The sequence below is a fragment of the Xiphophorus couchianus genome, chromosome 4 (assembly GCF_001444195.1).
Source record: "Xiphophorus couchianus chromosome 4, X_couchianus-1.0, whole genome shotgun sequence".
Taxonomy (NCBI): domain Eukaryota; kingdom Metazoa; phylum Chordata; class Actinopteri; order Cyprinodontiformes; family Poeciliidae; genus Xiphophorus; species Xiphophorus couchianus.
Window position 1 is genome coordinate 31,728,460 of NC_040231.1, and position 22,714 is coordinate 31,751,173.

The window sequence follows — 22,714 nt, forward strand, 5'->3', positions numbered from 1 at the left end:
AGGACCAACGCTGGGAACCAGTGAGAGACGTCCACTGTTGTGGCTCATCGGTGCACAGTGGCCTCCAGGCTCCCCTATAGTGATTTAACTCAACAATCCTGATGCAAGATTCCAAAAAGGTTTTCTGATAAATGCTCAAACGTTGCTCTGAGGAGTAGAAATCTGTACTTAGTAAATTAAATATTGACTCATGTGCCATGTGGCTGGCTGCTGCATGCAGTTAGACTCAGGGCAGACACTACTATTACCGTTCATTTTTCATCTATCATCAATGCATGAGAGGTAGTTTGTCACTTACCAGCAGAATAGCTGCTGCATTTCAGCTGCACTTCACAAACCTGTCAGTCGTTTTAAGCAGCTGGACACTGCAGAGTAAACACAGGGAAATGCGCTTTGTCCAACTCCTAACGCGGACTTCAGTTTTAATTCCTCACATTAGAGAAAACGCAAGAAGACACCAACATTTCCGGCTGGACTTGGTATCCTTTAAAGTTTAAACTGTGTATCCCACTGTTTCTTCCTAGTGAGATTCATCCTTGGTGATGTGAAGATGAAATATAACACAAATGCAGACTCAAGTTTTTGCATACCTTATTCTTCTAACCGTTTTCTCTCTGTTCCTTTGGCGAATTTAAAGCTCATCTCAGAAACTGACTAAATGATGTATTTTAAAAAGTGATCTCTGACAGGCTGGCCAGGAATCTTCTCCCAATGTTTTAATATTTTCTATTTCAATGCACAACTTCTGTCAATTATGTATGTTTAAGAAACAGTACTAGTTTCATAAATCAGGACATGAGTCAAGGTAACAACTTATTTGATTTCTTTTGAAAAGACATGTGGTTCTTCACAAAATGTTTTTGAAAATTAAAAAAGCATTAATTTGAAATATAATATAAGTTTTCACAAAATCCAAAGTTGTTTTTTTATTTATTTTTTTTATTTTTAAAAGAGCACTGACGGGGAAAAAAATCATCATACATCAATCGCCTAATTTTTAGTGTGTAAATACTAAAACGCACCTTAAACTATCAGTTTATGAGAGTCTGTTTATTTCTCAGGGCAAAAAATTGGCTTTAGTCTCTCCTGTCCAGGGATCACACACTGGCAGCATGCTCCAGAATGACACCGTCACTAAGGCAGAGAAGTGTACACTGTAAAAAAAAATCTCTAATTTACAGTATAGTACCAGCAGCTATTGTTATCAGAATTTTACTGTATAAATATGATCAAATTCAGACAACCACAGCTGCCGGTATTTTATTGTAAATTTGAGATTTATCTTTTTTTTTTTACAGTGTAGGTATTTGTTCTTTCAGTCGACCCTGAAAGAACAAGGTGGACTGTTCTCGACCCTGGATTGTCACAGATCTTCAACCACAGCTCTCTCTTTCAGTAACAGTTGTTTTGTGACAAACTCCCCTTAATATCGGCATAGAGGTTCTCTCTTTCATCAGGATGGCCAGGATAAAGAAAACAAGTCTTGTAAATGGAGATATTAATGGAGATATGTAAATATCACAATATTAGGGAGCGAGTGTCGGCCCGTCCCACAGAGGGCACTTCAAGGGCCCTAAAATCACTGAGTGACCCTCGCTAGTGAGGGTCACTCACTAGCGAGTGAGGGTCGCTAGTGACCCTAGCGACCCTTACTAGGGCAGTTACTGATCAGTAACTGATGTTCTGGAAGAAACATCAGTTACAGCAGGAACTCATCAAAAATGTTTAGCAATTTTTAGTTTTATCTTAGCTACTGTCACTCCTCTGTCAGTTCTCCTCGTTCTCTCTCTCTTTCATTGACTTCCATTCATTTTTCATTTATTTCTATAGCCTAACCCCTAAACCTAACCATTACCAGTACATACCTAAACCTAAGCCTCAGTCCTAGACCTAACCCCTAACCCCAAAACAGCAGTTCTTTTTCTTATGTTTTAAGAAAATTGTTCTTGTTCTGTATCAGACCTAAGGTTACACACACTCCCATACCTCTCTTTTAAGTGACTTTATTACAGTTGATTGGCGGATGGAGAAATTAAAAGCGAAGGCCACACTCTGCAAAAGTTTTAATTATTGTTCACATTCCTGTAAAATGAAAAGAAAAAAATATCAATTGATGCAATCTGCACAAAATAAGATGAAATAATGGATTATAACAAATGAGGTGAATAAACGGCAACCTCAAAAACCTTCTGTTTATAAACTGTAAAAATCTGTTTTGCCTGCTTTTGTTCAATTAACTACCCTCAAAGTATTCACTTGATGCTGTTTAAAATCCCCTAAGGCTTCATGGCAATAAAGAATTCCACTTTGTTAGCTGCTGTTTCTTCGTTACGTGTGAGCGCTCGCACATGTATTATTCATATGTGTGTGTGCATGTGCGGGGGTGTGTGTGCATTGTTTGTACGGGCACATGAGCTAAATGCAATGTAAGGTGAATTGGAGAATTGAGCTTTTGATGGGGAAATGTTCTTGTTAGTGTAAAAATATGCTTATTCAAATCCCTGGTGGAATTTTCTGTTTTAGCAAGGCAATCAATTTGCGGACAGGCGGGTCCGGGCTCCATGGATTCCCAATGTGAGCCGCACGGGCAGAAATGTTGCAAAATGACAGTGTTTTCTGTGCTTGCTGTGCAAATAACACTTTGTACTATTGTAGAAAGTAGAAACATAACTTCTTTTCTATCATTAGCATGCTTACATAATACACTGTAGATTTCCTTCACTTTTTCTTTCTTTCAGCATCAGCATGTCGAAAAACAAAATAACTATAAAAAAGACCAAAAACAGGAAATCAGCTCAATTATTTGATTTCCAGGGTTCTTTCTACCGCAGCCCCTGTCATTCAGTTCCGCTTACTCTTCAACGTCTTTTACTTTTTCTTTGATCACCTCTATCCTGTGAATTTGGGATGGAACTTGATGTTTGTAATGTTGAAACAATTTAGTTGAGCTCTAACTGTGATGTTTTTTTCATTCTCTAACTCTTTCTTCCTGTTCCCCATCTCTTAGTGTCTGCCAACGACTGCGACTCCGGACCGAATGCCGACTTGACCTATTACACCCTGAGTCCAGATTTTATCATTTCTCCTCACGGGACCATCTTCCCAGCGGGACCTCTGGACTACGAGAGAGCCAATCACCTGTACGAGTTTGTCGTCATGGCAATCGACAAGGGAGACGTCCCTCGGACGGGAACGACAACGGTACGAATTAGGATGGCCAACGTGAACGACGAGGCACCCGAGTTTTCCCAACATATGTGAGTAAGAGCTGAGATAAACTCTTTGAGTTGGTGGTGATGAGACTTACAGTTAGCAGTGGCAATATGGATGATTCAAATTCTGAATTTTACATGCAGGTCATTAGATATGAAAATAACGTGACTAAACTTATTTCTTCATGGCAAAACTGAGTCAGGTTGGCTCTGCTGCCTTGCAACCTTCTATGTTCTACCCTCAATGTTTTTAAGCGAATGAGATCAGGACTTTGCGAAGGCTATTCAGAAACATTGACTTTGTTGTCCTTAAGCTACTTTAGTGCTATGCTTTATGTCCTTTTCCACTGAAAAGATTTACTTGCACCCAAGCTGTAACTTCTTTGCCTATGTCTTGAGACATTGTTTCAATATTTCCATAAAATGTTACTTCTTTACTACACCATATTTCAGGAAGAGTAGCAGAATGTGATGCTAACGCCAAAGACTTTATACTTTTAGTGGAGTTCTGATGCTTCCACAAGCTTTTCTTGATTTTTCTACAAATGTAAGGATAGTGATTATGGACAAGCATATCAGTTTTAGATTTGTCATACCATAGCACATATTTTGTAAATTCTTTGCTCCTGTGTGTATTTTAGAACTGTGAAATTCAGCTATGTTTTCTAAAAAAATGGAGTTAAATCATAACTCAGTTTCAATTACAATCAATTACAGTTCCCCGTAATGAATGAATTCATAAATTGAAGACATTTTATCAGCTGATCTTTATCCAGTTTTAACTTTTGATTGATGATCAGAAATATTTAACAGCAGAAGAAATCTGTAAAGGAGAAAATAGTTTTAACAACACTAAATGCATTGCAGAGTTTGCATCAGAAATAGCAACTCTCATAATGAGCTGCTAAATGTTTTGTTTTAAATCCATATATCAAATAAATCTTTTAAAAGTAACACAATATTCAACATGGTAGATGGTGTCATAAGAATTTAATGAGTATGATTCGTCATACCTTAAAACAACTAAAACGTTTGGTTTTATATATGGGAAAAGTATGGACTCTTGAAATCCTTGGAAATTCTTGAATTTCATTTGGGTGTTTTCAAGGTATGGAAGGTGATTGAATTCTATATAAAGTCATCGATCGAAAGTGCTTGATATTCAGACAGCACCGTTTTATAATAAGGTGCAATCTGTTTGATTAAAAACTGAAATTTTGAAAATGTGATTTTCAGTTGAAACCAGATATTTTATATGTCTAATAAGACACAGACACATTTACTTCTCACTGTCGGCAGTTCAGTTTGAATGAACCTGCCTTGTTTTATGTCTGTTAGAAATACCAACATTATTTTTATTTGCTAAATGGCATCTTTTAGAACATTTGACTTTTAACTGTAATTTTATTTTTATGTTGTGTTAAAGCATTTAATTTGAGCAGGAATGCCATTTACCTTAATGCAACTTGTTTGTATAGTTCAAATTGAATGAATTTAATGGTTCAATGACTTTTTGATCTGTTTAATAGAAATAAAGTCTGTCTCATATTTTGTGCGATGAACATTTTTTGAAATTGGGGATTATTTTGTTAAATTAGTATTTTGGTTTTTAGACCAGTCAGGTGTATAATTTGTAATTTTACTACTTTAATCTACCTTATCACTACTGTACAATATAGAAAAGTACCTCAATGGATTGTTAATGATGGTAATATGTAACAGTGAATTGAAACTGTATTTGTTTTTGTTCATTTGTATTGTTTTTATCTCCAAAATGTGATGCTGGAAAAGTTTGAAAATTTTCCTTTAAAATGTTTGAAAAGTGCTTCAATATTAAGTTTATGAACCCGGAACATCCCCAGCAGAACCAGAGCCTGGCAGTCCTGCATATTCAGGTTGGAACTTTGCAGCTGCTTCCAATTTCAGCGTAGCAGCTTCTGTTAACGCCCCCTCCCTCACCAAGACCCCCGTCCCTCCCCGGCCCCTCTTGCTGCTGTGGTGCCTGCATCTTTTAATTGGTTGATTTTCTGGCAGAGAGCTGGGCAGATTGGTGAGGCAGGGTCAATCAACCATGGCCACTAGCACCCTCAGGAGGTCCTGAGCCCAAACTTTATGTGCATGGAAGTGCTTTCTGTAATTGAGGAAGTCCAAGGGAAATACGGTCTGGATATGGAAAAGTGATGTCGTTTGTAAAGTGAATTTATATGCAATGCATCTGATATGACTGTGAGGAGATGTGTGTGTTTGTGCATACGTTTGAGTGTGTTCAAGCAGGAAGGTATTGATTTAATGACAGTGACAACAGAATAATCAGTTTTTCCCTTCCTGACCCTCAGTCTTCTGGCACAACTGACCCAGAAATCCTATTTGACAATACACACACACACACACACACCCCAATTTTAACTTATTCAGGGAGTCTCACACGTGCTTTCTTCCGTACGCTCATTTAAATGCATCCATGATGCCGTGATGCCTTTGATGAACTCTTCCTCAGGCTCGGGACAATGGCTATGATGAAAAGACAGGAAATTAGAGCAAAAGATAGAAGGCTCATTAAATATGTCATTATCCAGGCAGAAAATGTGGCCAGTTGTTATCGATCTGTGGAGTTGGAAGCGTTCAGTAATGAGTACCCATGCGTGTGGGTGTGTGTGTGTGTGTGTGTGTGTGTTGTTTTGCCAGGTCAAGAGGGAAGCTTGTCTAAGCAATCAAGTCTTTCTGCAGCGTTTTATTTCTCTTGCTGTTTTAATTCTTTACAACTCAGATCTTTGTTGCTGATTATTGTATTTTAGTCAGGGGTTGATATTGTCACAAAGAATGTCACAACATTGCAATTTTTCTGCCACTTCACTGTTGATTATCTAAAAAAGATAATTCAATAATTACAAATCTAGTTATTGTAAATTACATAGTGTCCCCCTTTTCTCTCTGTAATATTTACTGTTGCCTCTTAAATATACGGCAGTGAAGATAATTGTGTTATAAAGAAATGTTCACAGTTTGTAAGGGTAAATCCATATATTCATGTTTCTATTTGAAGCATAAATGGTTGATGCTGATGTTAGCGTTGCTGCTGCTGCATGTTTAGCATTGAGATTCTATTTCAGGCCTTGACTAGAATAGTTTTGCCGATAGACTAAGTTCCTTTAGCACAACTTGAACACAACATTAGTCTTTTCCAGCATTCAGTCAGATTGCTATTCTGTAAATGTCGAATTTAACCATATGGCGCATGAAGGGACAGAACTTAAAGAGCTTTGGATTTGGAATTGAGCAGAAAGGAGAGACGATGTTTTACAGCTTTGTAAACTTTAGTCCCTTTTCCATTTGTTTATGCCATCAAAATATCATTTTAATTACTTGTATAACCTACTGAACATCTTTACAAATACCTTCTATCTGAGATCATAACAGATACTTAAGAAAATCTGACTGTGGCTCTTTCTGCTGAAAGGAAGAGTTTGCTTTGACACTCCCTGGAGAAATCGCTTCGCTATAGAGAGATGTCCATGTGCTCAGGCCAGACTTGTCATCCTGAGTACAAAAGCAGTCTTTTCTTTCATTTTCTTCAGTTTTCTGAGGTTGTGGCTTAGATCCTGATTTCACAGCACACGGCTTACAGAGAAAATTGCTCTCTCCATGACAGATCTAAAGAAGACAGGCAACATCTGCAACAATCCTCGTGTCATCCCAGGTTTTATTTGGACCACTTTTTCTTGGACTCAATATTCGTCCATGCACAGCATGCATGCCCATGTGGTGTCTGCACTGAAATATTGGGTATCGACTGTATTGATTGACCAACTGAATATGTGTAGGGCTGGATTGTCATGAGTCAAGTTTATTTGTATTGCATATTTGAGCAACAAAGCAGTTCAAAATGCTTCACATCATAAAAACATCATACGGCAAGAAATTATGAAACAAACAATTAGATTTTGTCAAAAGCCCTCATCAAAATCATGAAGAATATTCACCATCAAATATCCATCAAATCAGTGTTGCAGTTATTATGAATCAAAGGCAGGTTGTAAAATGAACTGTGTTTCGGCTGTTTTGCAGTTTTCCTGACTTTCCGTTTCTTTTAGCACTTAGCTCTAATTAGACCATCTGTTGTTAGCCAGTGTTACATTCTCTTTTCCCTGACTGTGCCTGAACCTTTGGAGTATCTTCCAAAGTACTACAGAACTTCTACAGAAAGTTAGAGTTCTACAGAAAATGCCAGAACTAATGCGAATCCCTGAGAACTCCAGGTTGCAGCTGTATTAGAAGAAAAACTCAGGTAAAAATATAAAATAATATTTTAGAACACATAGTATTTCGAGGCGGCAACTTTCACTTGTTGGTAATGTTACTCTTTATTGTATATAAAATGTACTTCATCTGCGGAAGTTTGGCTTTAGCATTTTTTATCTTATAATTTCATGTGACTGATTGTGGATGAATACTCTATGATGGCTTCCAGAGGGTCCGATAAATATTATTTGAATTAATTACAAATGACTGAAGTGACATCATGTGTTTCAGTTTCAAGCACCCCGCATGCCGAGGTTTGATAGTGTCTGCATAGGATAGTGTGAGATGAAATAATGTTCATTTAGGATCATTTCTGCGATGCTTCAGTTGCAGTTGTGTTGATGTACAGATTTTGCATATTCCACTCAAAAGACATGCATCGTGTTGAAGATGCATCACAGAGAGAAAATAAAGTTTACAATCCAAACCTTTTCTGTCAGGAAACTGAGTTCTTCCTGAGGCAACAGCAAGAGAGTATCATCCCAGCTGTTTCTTTTTTAAACCTACACTTTAAACCTTTGGTAAACACAAGAATCAGACAAAAGTTGTTCGTTGCCGCTTTTCTTCATATTTTGACACGACCTTGCTCAAGGTGGCATCTTTTTTTTTTCTATTCCAGCTAGGAAATATTTTATCTGCTGTTGCAGCAGTTTTTGCAACATACATTTTTTTTCACATGGTATCAATGCTTAAGGCGACTCACCACTTGGGTTTTTCATCCTATGATAAAAAGCATGTGGTTTTGCTTGCCAATCACCTCTGTGGATCTCATACAGCAGGACGGGTATGAGCAACCAATCAAAAAGAAGCACTCAAGAAATCAACAAGAAGCGTTCTCACGTCCTTCTGCGCAACAGTGTAAGAAACATGAAGAATACTGATGAGAGTTTTGCGGGTTCCAATGCCACTGCTGCACGGAGCACAGTTGAGCTGGAAAACCTGTTTGTGCAGTAATACTAGAACAGCAGCATTTTATTACTGCTCACAGGCTCATATTAGAATTTATGTACGTAATTGTTTGCAGCCTTCTGGGTGTGAAAAGCTAACAATGCTACACTTATTGATGTTGATCCATAACTGTTTTTACCAGCTTTAGAAAGTCAGATTTTGTGTTTTTAATTAAATGTGTCCCTTCCGAGGTACAGAGCATGCAGCATTAATGAAACGACACTCCAAGAAATCGTATGTAGCATAGAAAATTAAAAACTTGTTTTTTTAAAGTCCATACAAACCAATCCCACCAGTCTAATTACTGGTTAATGTCGGTTATCAATTTATTTCAGTTTCAGTGGCTTTACACATAGAATTAGCAACATGGTGAGCTTCAATGGCTGGAAAAGAGAAGTAACTCCATAATACTGTCCCTCCTGGATTTCAAAATTGTTTTTGTGATTTTCTTTTTAGATTTGTTTTTTTTGTTTTGCAATTTTTTTTGGTGCTACATCAGACATTTCCCAAGGATTTTTTTTCTATATTTCTTTTCTCATTAAACCCTTTCTGAGATGTACTTATCAAAGACAGCATGACAGAGAAAAGCAGACAAAAGGGACACAAAAAGGTATTTAGCTCGATGGTTGTTACTGACCATGTCAATCACAGACTATATGTTCACAACAAGTAAAGCTGAGGCACCAGCGTGATAGAAGTAATACTGCAGTCACTTAGACCCAATGTTTTTGACCATTTTTTGCAGAAAATTTGTAATAGATACATAATTACGCGTTTGCATGAAAAAAAATGCAGGGACTTGTTGATTTTGCGTGTATTTCTGTGATCATGGAGTTGTGAAAAACTGGACACTGAAACTATAACTTTTCACACCAAGTAAAGTCTTTCCAAATCCTACTTAACATCATGTCAGTGTCACATATCTGCTTGTAACAGTCTCATTTTAGAGCTCTCTCCGTCTGATATCCATCAAACCTACATTAGTTCACCTGGCCTACCATCCAGCACAAATTATGCTTCTCAGTTTTTCAGGTGTGTACAAAACTATTCTTTCAGTTTTTATTTTGTTGCTGTTGTTGGTTTTTTTAGAGGTCAACCAAGAAGACTTTCTATTATTGACCTGCTACAAAACAAGTGTTGTCGTGCTTACCGCCTTGAACTCGTAGCTGGACATTCTCCATCAAGTTTTCCAGTTGAAAGCTGAATTCATGTTCAATAAATCACAAACCTGTCGTCTAGGTAACGTCTTCTCTAGACACTAGCATAGAATCATCACATTAACTAACACCACCAGTTTTTATTCATCTATAATGATCTTGTCCTGAAATGTTCCAAATGTACCTTGGTATTGGATGCCATTTTTTCCAGTTGCTTTCTTGGTGTTCAGTCATGAACTCTGACCCTAACTGAGACAAGTGAGACCAGCACAGGCATATGATGATGTTCTGGGTTGTGTTGCGACCTCGGTGAGTAATCTCTGAGCCATTGCAGTAATGTTTGTGAGCCCAGTACCCCTGTGAAATTTCATCAACGTTCCATGCCATTTTTCATTTATGGTTAATAAATTAAACTATTATTATTGTTATTATTGCTGATGTTCATATTTCTAGTAAAGACTTTGTAATCTTTTCCAGAAGTGAAAAGAAGTCACTTCTTTTCCTTTCTTCTTCTTCGGTTATATTACTGGGATTTGTTTTATTCTACATGTCAGGCAGTGATAAAGCCTGAATGTACCAGCTGATGTTTAAGAAAGAAAATGGAGTTAATTCCAGCTAAATTCAGACTTTACAGGGGGATGGATTTTTTTTTTCCACAGTGGGCCGGGTTTAGTGAGCAGTGTAGAAAAAAAAACAAGCTAAATGCATTTTTTATTATTTTTTTCATGTGAGTGTACACTGTTACTGATCCAGAGTGGTAGGCGGTTTCCCTCTTTTATCACAGATCTATATATTGTGTTCAAAGGAATATAATACATTTAAAAAAGATCATTTTTCTGATGCTTCTCTTCATCTTTTCTCATATGTGATCTAAAGCTTATGATGTACAATCACTGACCATCCAGGCCCTGAATGTTTGAGAATATCTCTGATGTTTCTCTGAACAGTTTGATTGAACTCACAAAGAGGTTTGGTTGTAGTTTCATGTTTTGTATGCTTTGCTTCATGGTTTAAGCCCTAAGGAAAGCTAATCCCAGACCAGCTAATGTGGCTCTAGTGATTGTTGCAAGAGAACATCACATACTTAAAGTTTTTTTTTTCTTTTACATATATGCCTACCATATTTCTTCTGATTAGCTGCTTGTAGCTTCTATACTAAATCACCATTACATCCACTTCTCTGATTTTCTTATTTTTTCTTCTACATTCTGATGCCGATGTTAAGTCTAAATAAAAGCGCTGTCAATTAAACTTGTGTATGCACAAGTGTGCTAATGGCCATACTTGAGCCTGATTGACAGCGATAAGACCCTCCTCCTGGCTGCGGGGTATTTCTGTAGTTTGCAGAAGGAAGCAGAAGAGCCTGTGTTTTTGTTTTGTTTCTTTTTTTTTTTATAGATAATCTGTCTTGTACTATACTGTCACAACATGGTAACAGTTTTAACAAATATGTAAAGAAAAAAAATAAAAAAGAAGACAAGCTAAGGATTTAGGTTTTCAATCAAGAGGTTATTTAAATTATGTTTACCTAGGGTTTTATTTTACATAAATTTATTTATGTACTTAAGAAAATACGTATTGCTAGTTATCACACTGGTTGAGTGGCGCTAACAATTTTGTTTGAATATAGACAGATGAATATCACCTCTATAATATTTATAAGGGAATGAAACATTTCAATGAATGCAAATTTCACTATACTGTCAACGTCTTGCTCCTGTTTCAAGCCTCTGTTTGCCTTATCTGCAGAAACAAAATGAACTTTCTAATTAAATCCTGAGACCAATTTCCACGGCTGACCCAAGGCATTACCTTCCAGGAAGCGTCTTGAGACAAGAAGCGTCTCATTCTTGTCTGAATGAAACGATGAAAACAAACTGAGGAAAAAGGCAGCACAAAAATATTTCAAGTTGTAATTAGTTTGCTGGTCAATGTCCCAAGGAGATTTAACAGATAACGGCCTAATTAAATTCATAGATATTGAATTTATTATTTGCTGTCAATTGAAAAGTTGGTATTTGATAGTTTTCAGTTCACTGTTTGTATGGAATCAGTGTATGGCAGCTTTGACAGGGAAATTTTGCATGTTAGAATAGGATATCAGACTGTGCACTAAATGCTTCCATACATACTAATACTGAGTTGGGTTAGATTGTTTGTTCCAAGTTAGCAGCAATTCTTAGAAAAAGCTGTAATCATTTGATGGAAAACATGCCTATCAGTCCATTCTTATTCTCTGTATGTTCTGTATTTGTCAACAATATATTTTTGAAAGAGTCTCAGTGAAAGTAATGGTTGAATCCCAGAAAATATTAGGGATGTAATGATGCATTCAAGGAGCCGCTTTTGCTGTAAGTCCAACGAAACAAAAGTTAATAAGTGACAAAAACTTCATTACATGTATATTTTCACAATTTGTTAAAGAAAATCCTAATTAAAGAAAATGCATATATCAAACATTTTCATTAAAAGGAATGAGTTAATTTTCTTTAGCTAAAAACATTAAAAGTTTGAAAAAAAAATCACTTCACAAAATCTATATTTGAAGCAGTACTTTTGTGAAAGCTATTGAACCTAGCATTTTTTTCCTTTACATTTTGAAATATTTTTCATCCAATTTTGACCAAAGTTATTAAGAGGCCGGTCCCAATTTTGTTTTATGCAGGAAAAAAAAACCCTGAACAAACCTGACCCTATTTGACAAATGTCATTTTTGCTGAATTAATTATATTTTTTGAAATCTTTAAGCTTACTTTAGAAGAATTTCTTTATTCTGTAGAATAAAGAAATTGGCTGTTTTCCAGTTATTTTTGTACAGTTCTCTATAGTTGCGTCTGGTTTGTAAGAATCCATATTAACATCTTAAAATCAGGAGGTCATTTTATGACTCAAGTGGTGGTACTTGACTTACATAGGCCTTTATTAGGACACTCAAAGACACTTTTCCATCTAGCAAAGCTGCTGTGTTGCACCATCAGCCTTAGTTTGCCCAAAGACACAACAACAGAGCAGGAATCAAACCGGCGATCCACCGATTGCAGGGCGAACTCTTGCCACCGTAGAGCCATACTGGTTTGGAAAGCTAATACCACTATAACAAGTAAATCTTATGTTGGGCTTATTTGACCTGTGGCAAAAAAGAAGGAAAAAAAACTAAGGAGTTAAATAGTTTTTATAACTTTCTAAGTACTGTGGTTTTCAGCAGGTACCTACAGTAGTTTAAGTGTCTGGTCTTTCTGTACATTGGTAAAAGAGAGGATTGTATTTATTGAATGTTGACCTTACAAGTCAAATATGCTGTTATGAGGAAATATGTGAGGATAAGCTTTTTCCAGAAAGCCTCCACCTCATGTCAACAAAGCAAAGAGGTCAGTCTTTCAAGAAAAGCTTGGCTACCAAGCATATAAAATCCCTCTGATCTGTGCGCAAGGTCAGAAAGTTAAAAGCTGAGGTTCAAAGTGTTCTACTTCAAGATAAGGAGATTAAACAGAGGAGGAATTTTTGAAGGAACTAAGCTTAGCAACAGTATGTATGGCTGATAAAATAGAAAATACACGAGACTTTAATGCTCATGAAATACACATTATCTACTACTTCAAGCTGTTTTGGTACATGGAACGCTGATGGAGCTTTATGTAATATATTCCTGACTTATTATTGAATAAACTCATGTTATTTTTTTTTCCAATAACTTTTCTTACACCATTTGTACATGATTTTTTAAGGATTTGCAATTCTGGTCTTCTTGTAACTGAAAAGGATCCACATGTCACCGGACGTTTTATCCACTCCATGTCTCTTCATTTAAATCTTTCGAGTTTTATTTTTATTTATTTTTTGTGATGGTTATAAGTTTACAGTAATTTCCCATAATTTACATCTAAACCACTCTGTAGAAATGTGATTATAAATCTCCAGTATATATTAACTGAGATTTGGATTTCCACCAGTGAGTAAAGTGTGTTTTCTGAAAAAACCAACAATTGCACATATTTGGTTCTCCGTGTCTTCTGGCCATGTTGGTGGTTTAGCTGTTGTCTGCAGATAAAATTCCCCCAATGACCATAATCCAACATTTTAAGATGGGCTGTTATCTCCTACTGCTTTGTACAGTAGTTTATTCACCTCCAAGGTTTAATAAAATATTCTTCACTGACTTTTTGGAATTTTTGTCTGATTAAAGTATGAACAGATTTTAATGGTGGAGGGTTTTAAAACTCATATCTATCAATGATTTTCCTAATTATGTAGAGATTTTTTTATGACTTTGTTCAGTTAGTCATTGATGGACTGTGGAGAATGTGAACACACGTTGGACCTGGATTCTCCTATGGATTATCTGTTAATCTCTGAATTCCCAATTCAGAGCTGGTTGTTCATCCTCTGATAAAGAAACCTGTGCTAGACTCAGGTATGGATTGATAAAAATTGGATTATTGACTTAACGTCAATCAGCAGGGATGTTGATATTTTCAATTTGAAAACAAACTCCTGTCTTTACAGCAGTTTCCAGATGTGTCCCACACGGAGCATAGGCAAAGTACTGACAGCGCTGTTTGCATGTGTCTCATCAGATACCGGACGTTTGTGTCAGAAGATGCGGGGCCCAACACACTTGTTGCCACGGTGCTGGCAAAGGACCCTGATGGGGATGGGATCACGTACAAAATCACCACAGGAAACGATGAGGGCAATTTTGTCATTGACAGCCAAAAAGGTAAGACTTCTCTATTATGCTTCATTCAGTTGACAAGGTCACAGTGTTTCTGACCTCACATCTTCATCACTCTTACACCGTAGTATTGTTCATACTCTGTTTGTCAAATATTGATTTCAGATGTTTGAAGTCCCACTGCGCTAGCATGTTGTCACCTTCCTGTAATAATGACCAAAGTAACTTTCTGCTAAAAGTGATTTTGCCCAAAAAGAAAGAGAAAAAAACAACAACTTCTGGCCAAAAATGACTTATGCCAACATTTAAGGAAGGGGAAGCTTTCCAGCTTTGTGCTTAATATATTAAGTAATAGACAATGAATGCATATCAGCGAATCAGTCGCAGTCACATGGTAGCAATTCAGTGTACCAGGGCGTGCAAGAAAATTGAAGTGATTCCAACATGACACTATATGTGTTTCCATTTACATTTTATCATGCACATTTTGAAGTATTGAATTTGAAAAGGTTGAGGGAAACTGCAACATTCAAACTAACTTCCTCAATTTTGGCAAAAAAGTTTGTGTTCGCTTGAGGTGGTTTTTGGCTATTTCTAAAAAGAGTTAATGCGCTAAAGGGGAGATGGAAACACATTTGCCAGATAAGTGCTGAAGTAGCCCAATCGTCTCCAAACATCCAGCACAGAGGACAGGACCTTCGGCTTGGAGCGGCCAGGGAGAGGCATTCTAGGCTGGGATGGGAGTGGTGGAATTGTCCCATCAACTGGTGGGTCTGTGTCTTACCAGAGGAACGAAACGCTGAAAAATTTAAAAGTTTAAATCTCCAGCTCAAAGGAGAGGACTTTCCAATTTTCTGAGATGTGTGGTCCATGATGGTTTGCAACCTGAACATTTTATTTATTACAGCTATATGTAGCCTGATGAAATCATGCTTTGTGTAGCCTGGTTGAGTTGCCCCAAACCAGTAGATGGAAGCTTTAATTAGCATTTTCTTGTTTTTTTTCTTTTTCTTGCAACGTTTTAAAATTTTGGCCCAAATTCACATGGATAGAAGTTTAGCTGTTATAATCCCAGATGGCCTGGTCAGCGTATTGAAGTTGAAAGGAGAATGGCCAGACTGGTTTGAGATTATACAGAGCTAACAGTAGTTCAGCTAACCAGTTGTGACATTCAAAATATGCAGGATACCAACTCTGAAAGCACAACAACATAACTATGTTATATTTAACACAGTTTTGCAATAATTGGACAGTTGGGTTAAAATGCTGTTGCCTGGTCGGGTAAACTCAAGTTCAGCTGTGAGAACAGAATTCGGTGCAAGCAAAATAAAAGCCCTGTGTCGAATCCAGTGTATGGGTGTGGAGATTATTTTCTTGTCACACTTTGAGCAACAACTGACATTAAGTATCACAGCCTTCCTCAGTACTGTTGCTGAGCATGTGCTGCCCTTCGTGACTGCACTGTACCCATCTTGTAACAGCAGAACGACATGTCATGTCTCAACACTCAAAATTCTCAAAGTGATTTCTTGACACATGGTAATTAGTCCAGTGTGCTCAAATGGCCTCCACAGTCACCAGATCTCCGTCCAATAGAGCAGCTCAGGGATGTGGTGGAACATGAGATTTGCATCATGGATGTGGACCGACGTGGACCAAAGGCATGTCGGTGCGCCTGTGTGTTACTGACCTACGGCATACGTCCAACACCTTGTAGAATCTACATAATGAAAAACTGGAGGCAGTTGTTGCCATAGACACTTCTCTGTAAACGACACTGACTCATGTCTTTGCGAAGCATACGAGTCCTGACAGGTCAAGTCATGATGATATTAGTATATCAGCCAAAGTGTTAGGCGTGTTCCGACTTGGTAACAGAACACCCTCCCGGGGTTTATGCTCTCACATCTTCACTTCCTCTGAAGCAGGAACCACATGAAATAGGAAGCTGGGTTAATGGCGCTGCTGTCTGTCATCTCTTCTGGATGCTGTTTCATACATGTTCATCGTTTTTGTCGACTGCACACCCACTCTGAGTCTTTATATCACATTATAGGGTAAAACGAGGACCTTTTGGAGATTCAATTACTTAAGACTTCAAGGAATAATTCCCTTTGTTCACCAGCAATGACATTCACTTCCAGCCGATAGCAGCTGTGTGGTTTATTTTTTCTATGAGAGAGAAACTTGAAAGCACTCAATTTCATTTGCTATCACATGACTGCAGACTTTGTTTGCCATTGATCTTGATTGTTTCCTGTTGAGTTTTACCACCAAGACCCAATTTCTAAATGGCATTGGGAGTATACAAAAAACTTTTCATTTTAAGTTACCTTCAACTAAATTAAGTTCTTAAAGGCAGATTGTGTGAATTTTCAATCGGGATGGTTATAATATGTTTGTTTCTCATCAACTTTTTTTTTCTGCACGTTTTGAAGTATCGCATTAGAAAAGGATGATATAAACGGCAAAATTAGAAATAACTTCCTCGATTTTGCAAAAAAAACGTTTCTGCGCTTGCTTGAGGTGAACTAAAGCACTAAAAGAGAGAAGCAGACACATTTACCAAAAGGTTTTGACTCTCCCATCCACTGGTGGGTCTGTGGCTTATCAGAGGCACAAAACTCTGAAAGTCGAAACTTTAAGGAGGGAAGAACTTTCCTGAGATGTGACGTCTATGCTAATTTGCAACATCTACTTCATGTTTATTACAGCCGTGCGTAGCGTCAACATCTGACGAATTACTGTTTGCATAGCCTGGTTGATTTGCTCCAAACCAGCAGATGGAATTTGCATTTTCCTCTTTTCTTTCTTTTTTGCAACATCTTCAAAGTATGCTCAAAATTTGCTTGAGAATTGGACTGAAACATACCTAATGTAAACAATTATTCTGCAGAAATACTTCAATGTCTCCTTACCCAAAGCCAAAGTGTGACACATCTTTACGTTGACTGGATATCCCACACAGATGATAATGAAGGAAACTGTAAAGGTTGGGGACAAAATAAAAGCAGTCCAGTAAACAGAACAATATTTGTGACCCACACATTATTAAGTGGTAAGTCATTTTTCAGTATGTAGAAATAGGGCTTGGTGATATTTAGCTTTGTTTATTTTGCCGGATTAAAATAAAGATCAAAGAAGACAAGATCAAGAAAAAAGAAACCTCCAAAAAAGCCCCAACCCAAATATTCCACAGAGCCAAACCTGGACGGGTCGCCTGGACATGTTTTATTTCACTTTTATTTTTGGTGTTTTATCTTTGGTGATAAGCTCCAAATCTTTGAGGTTGAAAAATCTTCCTACTGATAGCTTTATCTTTAGCTTCTTCTGGAAATGTTTCTATTGCTTCCAGCCAGAAGCAATAAGGGATAAGATTCCCTTCAACCTAATTTTATCACAGGCATGAAGAAGTTTGGTTTTAATTGTGTTATCGTTTCAGACCAATATTAATTTAATTAAAATCTCAGATACATAAGCAACAAAATATTCATTTTATTTACATTTTATTCAGTCTTTTCTAATCCTATAGGTCAGCTTCCAAATATCAAACTATAGGACTATTTTTACTTTAAAATATTAAAACGTTACATTTTCAGAATGTTTTCATTTACATATATACTGTATATATATATATATATATATATACTTTCTCATTGAATTCAATGAGAAAGTGTGTCCAAACTTTTAGTCTGTACTGTATATATATATATATATATTTTTTTTTTTATTTTTTTTTTGCATAGACCAAAAATATATTCTTATTTTCTCCTTTAGACTTTAGTATCTATAGGTTGATGTTCTGGGGAACAAACCGCAGTTGGAACAGATGTAGTCCCTCTCAGGAGCTGATGTAGCATCAAGTTTAGCATTTTATCCTCCTTTAGATTCTCATATCGATCAGCTCTAATTGTGTGTCAAACACTCCCTTCAAGTTCAGCTGCTGTGAGACATTTTCTCTCCTTTTGTATCAGATTGCAGTTATCCGAACCTGACACTGCATCGCAAACACAGCAGGATCAGAAATGACAAAGAGAAAATGGAGGAAGGACGCTCTCTGTCAACAAGTCTTAAAAATACAGGGCTCCACTGGGATTGCTAGGTAACCCCAGTGGAGGTTACCTAGCAATATTTAGGCGGGGCTTTGCTGGGATTGCTAGTTAACAGGCAGGGCTTTGCTGGGGTTGCTAGGTAAATGGCTGGGCTTTGCTGGGGTTGCTAGGTAACAGGCTGGGCTCTGCTGGGATTGCTAGGTAAGCAACCATAGGCATTGCCTGGTGATTTGTGACATTACATTCAGGAGAGTTTTCAAACGACTCATTTTCCAGACACCAAAAAATTAACCAATTGCCAAAAAACCGGCTAGTGTTTTTTAAGTGCTTGGCTTTTTTTAAAAAGAAGCAGTAGAAACTCAAATGGAAGATCAAAAACATAAAAAGTATGAATTTTGCATCATAGGTCTCCTTTAACACTGAAATTCTTGGAGTCAGATTTTACAGAGTGTCTCTTCCATCTGAGCTGTGGCTCTCCAGCAGCTCCCCCAAAGTTATGGTGACCACCTTGACTGCTTCTCTGACCGATGCTGTCCTCAGCTGGGACACCTCAGAGAGATCTGTGATCTGTAATGTAATTTTAAAAAGATGGTTTGCACAGGATTTTATTTAGGAGCACTAGAATAGAGGGGGTTGAATAGATAGGCATGTCCCATTTTTCATATTTCTATCTGTTAAATAATAAAAAACAAAACACTTAGACTACGTCCTATTGGTCATTCACATAAAATCTCAACATTACATAGTGTGTGGGTTTTTTTTTTAAGTTGATGGGTTAAATACTTTTAATATAATATAATTTTGGCTTTTCTTTGTCACAGACATAAAGACGACCTTATAGTTCTATGTTGCCATAATAATTAGCATTTTAAACATGTTTTAAATGTGAAATAAAACATTTACATATTAAACACCTTAAGCTGTGTATATTTTTTAAAATCTAGTTTCAGGTAACCTCTAGTAGTAATGGGTTTACAGTGAATCAACCGACAACCCCAGAAATGCATAAACAGACACACACACACACACACAGACGCACACACACACCCAGAGGCATTATTCAGCCTGCCTGCAGTAAAATGGGAGAAGCAAAGTGTGACACAACAAGGCTTGTAATATGATCCAATATCTTGTTTCAAAGAGCCCAATATTTGGTCATTAAAAGTATTTTACGATTCTTATAATGGAAGCCGAGCACATTGTGTTCCTCTCTCCCTCTCCAGCTCATCTCATTCTCTCTGTGCTGCTGATGAAAATCTCTTCCAGCCTCTGCTTCCCTCCTGTTGCTACCTCCCCCCGTCACCCCGCCCCCTGTCCGTACTCGTCCTAAATGTCCGACAATCATTCAAGTGATTGTTTTCCTCCCTTCTGGCAGAAGCGGCCTCGCTGGCTCTGCTCGCCATGTTAATTTGTCTGTAACTCACCCCAGAATACAGTGTGTGTCCGCGAGATTTAAGGCGGCCATTAGGATGTGAGCGGGCCAGTCGATATGACGCTCCGGCTCTTCCTATTAAAACCCATAAATACAAAACGCTCTTCTGAATCAGAGGATGTATTTACTGGACTCCTAAAGAGAAATGCTGCTTTTAACAAACATGCATCTGTTATGAGCTTCATCATTTTTTTTTTCAGCCATCAATTCAGCTATTTTGAGAAAGGCTATTTGTCTGACATGGACAGATTTAGTTTAATCTTATTTCTTGGTGTGTTCAACTCGTACTGATCATCTTGTCTTTTATTTTTGTTATTTAGACTTCTGTTCTAAGCTTCTCGCCCCTTCATGTCTGCCATGATGTTCTGACCTGTATCTTCATGTAACAAACTATTTTTTACCTCAGTCTTTTTGCTTGCTTCCCTCTGGCAAACACACTGTAGTGTTAGCCTGCTTTAAAAAATACTCCCACTCATTACAAGGTTTTTTATTTCTTTCATTGTTTGATTTGTTTTCTTTTGTTCTTTGTCAATTTGCTCCATTTTTTGTTGTTGTTGTTGTTGCTGTGGGGTTATGTTGCTTCCTCTGTCCGAATATTTGCTTCTGCATAATAAACTGAACGATAGAAAATATATACTGAGCACATGAAGAGAGAGCCAGTTAACTAGAAGTAGGAAGAACAACATTTCACCATAAACCTGCCATGATAAGTGGGTGTTTGAACTTTGGGCATCATCTGGGTTTCTGTTTAGATCATTTTCTTATCACTGGGTCAAATGGTTCTCCTTTGAGTTATTTATGCATTTATTATCACTAATACAGTTGGTATTGTTTCTGTATGCTAGTATGTCTCTTCATTGTCTATGATAGTTTGAGGATTTTTTCCCTTTAGGTTCCATTCCTGTAGTTTTCCTTGCTCTGCTTCTCAGCACAGCTGTTATCCATCACCTTATTCTCCTCTCCTCAGCTGCTCCGACTTCACTCTGACCAGCTCCTCTGGTTCTCCTGTCATTTCACTGGCGCTTTGGTTTCATTGATGTTCACGATCTCTTTCCGTGTTTCTTCATGCCAGTCTGTTATTTACTCCATTATATCCCGTTGTTTTCTTACTTTTTCATGAATTGTGTATTCTATGAGGATCTCCAGCTTTTGACTCAAACATCGTCATCTCACATGTGACAACTAGGTAGCCCGCACAGGACGTTTGACACAGAAAAAGCTAGTTCTAGTATTTTTTAATCCACAGTCTGTTGAAATAAAACTCATTTAGAGCCACAAATGTTACGGGACCTTTTGGAAATAAGAGATAAATGTCTCTGCTAAGTCTGTTGTTGTCATTTTTAAACTGTCACTTTTTTACTTCTATTTTTAGGTTTTGGCATAAAGAACAACATGAAACTTTGTAAAAAAAAATAATAATAAAAAAAGAATAATGATAAAAGGATCAATATATTTTCTTTGGTTGGATGTTGATATTTGTGGGGAAAATAAAGACAAAAACTAAACCTACAAATCATCTTATTGAGGATATTCAATGCATTTATTCCAAGACAAAGAGGAATAAATTTAGAAAATCTGCATTTTTTTATTAGATCCACATTTAAAAACATTAGTTGGTTTTTATTGTTTTTAAGGGATTAGGAGCCATCATGGAAGGAAAGAGCCACTGCAGACTCCTGAACTAGACAAACAATACTTGGTAAGATTCTGTTTTGCAGCATAATATGCAAAACATATTATGCATATGAATTTCTTATCAATAAGGCCCCAAAAATATCTGTTTACTGAGACAAAACAAGAATATGTTCCTGCTGTACAGTATTTCAATGTCTTTCTCGCACTTTGCTGTTTGTCTTGTATTTGTTTTGTGCTGATCCTGATTTCATTCTAAGTTTATCTTCCAACTTTCCCCTCCGTCTGTTTGGTCCCTCCTGGCTATTTTCATGAGAAGTGACAGCTGCCTGCTGAACCCCCAGGAAACATCCTCTGCCTTTCCATTAAGTGACGATATGCGCTGGCCTTGTTAGCCCCTTTTGGCCCTGATCCAGACTCACACACACACAGAGTCAAATTCACAGTAATAATCACATATTTATGTACATGAAATCCAACTTGATTGCCTACAGAAATGGTCTAGTTTTTGATCGTCCACATGCATCTCAGCACAGACCCTTCTTAACGAGCTGAAAAGAAACATGCACTGACATGAAAGATGATACCCACCAAACACACACACACACACACACACGCCATTAAAGATGGAAAACACTCCTATGTATTTATGCAACGCTGCTTTAAACTCAGAGAAGACCATCGACTTCTCCACGCTCTCCAGGCCTTAACCCACACTATAGGGACACGTCTCCTAGATTCAAACAGACACATGCTGAATGCTTTGTTCTTGGAATGTCCTGAAACCTTTTCCATGTCCCATTTTCAGCCACTTACCCAGCATGTGTTGCTCTCAACTGAGCCTTTTAGGCCCTATTAGATGTTTATGCCGATGCTAGGCAGAGTAAAGCTGGGATCAGACTCCGGGGCGCCTCTAGCTCTTTCTATATATGTAGCGTAGCAGGCAGGCTGTAGCTGCTCTCTGCCTCTGCCTTTATTGAACTGGTCGCATTTTATTTTTTTCTTTCTGGTCATCTGTCTCAGTTCATTAGGTCTGAGTGCACTCCACCGCACGGCCGGAGTAGAGTAGTTGAACGTGTTTTGTTGGAATGTTTTTTGTTTTTTCCTTAAAATCACTGTTTTTGGGTTCAGTGTCCAAACTATCCTGTTGAGAGATGAGAGGTTTCTGCACCGGTTCTTCAGGTAGCTGCTGCTGGCGTTTGTTCTTGGATAATTAGGTCATGTTGAGAGATTTCAAAGATGGGAGGGAGACATAGAGTTTGTTAAACCTGAAAGTTTCAGTCCTGTTTGAGAATGTTCCAGGTCTCAGA

General features: G+C 37.5%; 1 protein-coding gene across 1 annotated transcript in view; it reads left to right on the forward strand.

Annotated features, from left to right (window-relative positions):
- Positions 1-22,714, forward strand: part of LOC114143237 (neural-cadherin) — a 316,981-nt gene that overhangs the window by 122,235 nt on the left and 172,032 nt on the right. The window contains exons 6-7 of the mRNA XM_028015094.1: positions 3,008-3,257; positions 14,191-14,333. Of these exons, the coding sequence (XP_027870895.1) occupies positions 3,008-3,257; positions 14,191-14,333 (393 nt within the window). The remainder of the gene's footprint in view (positions 1-3,007; positions 3,258-14,190; positions 14,334-22,714) is intronic.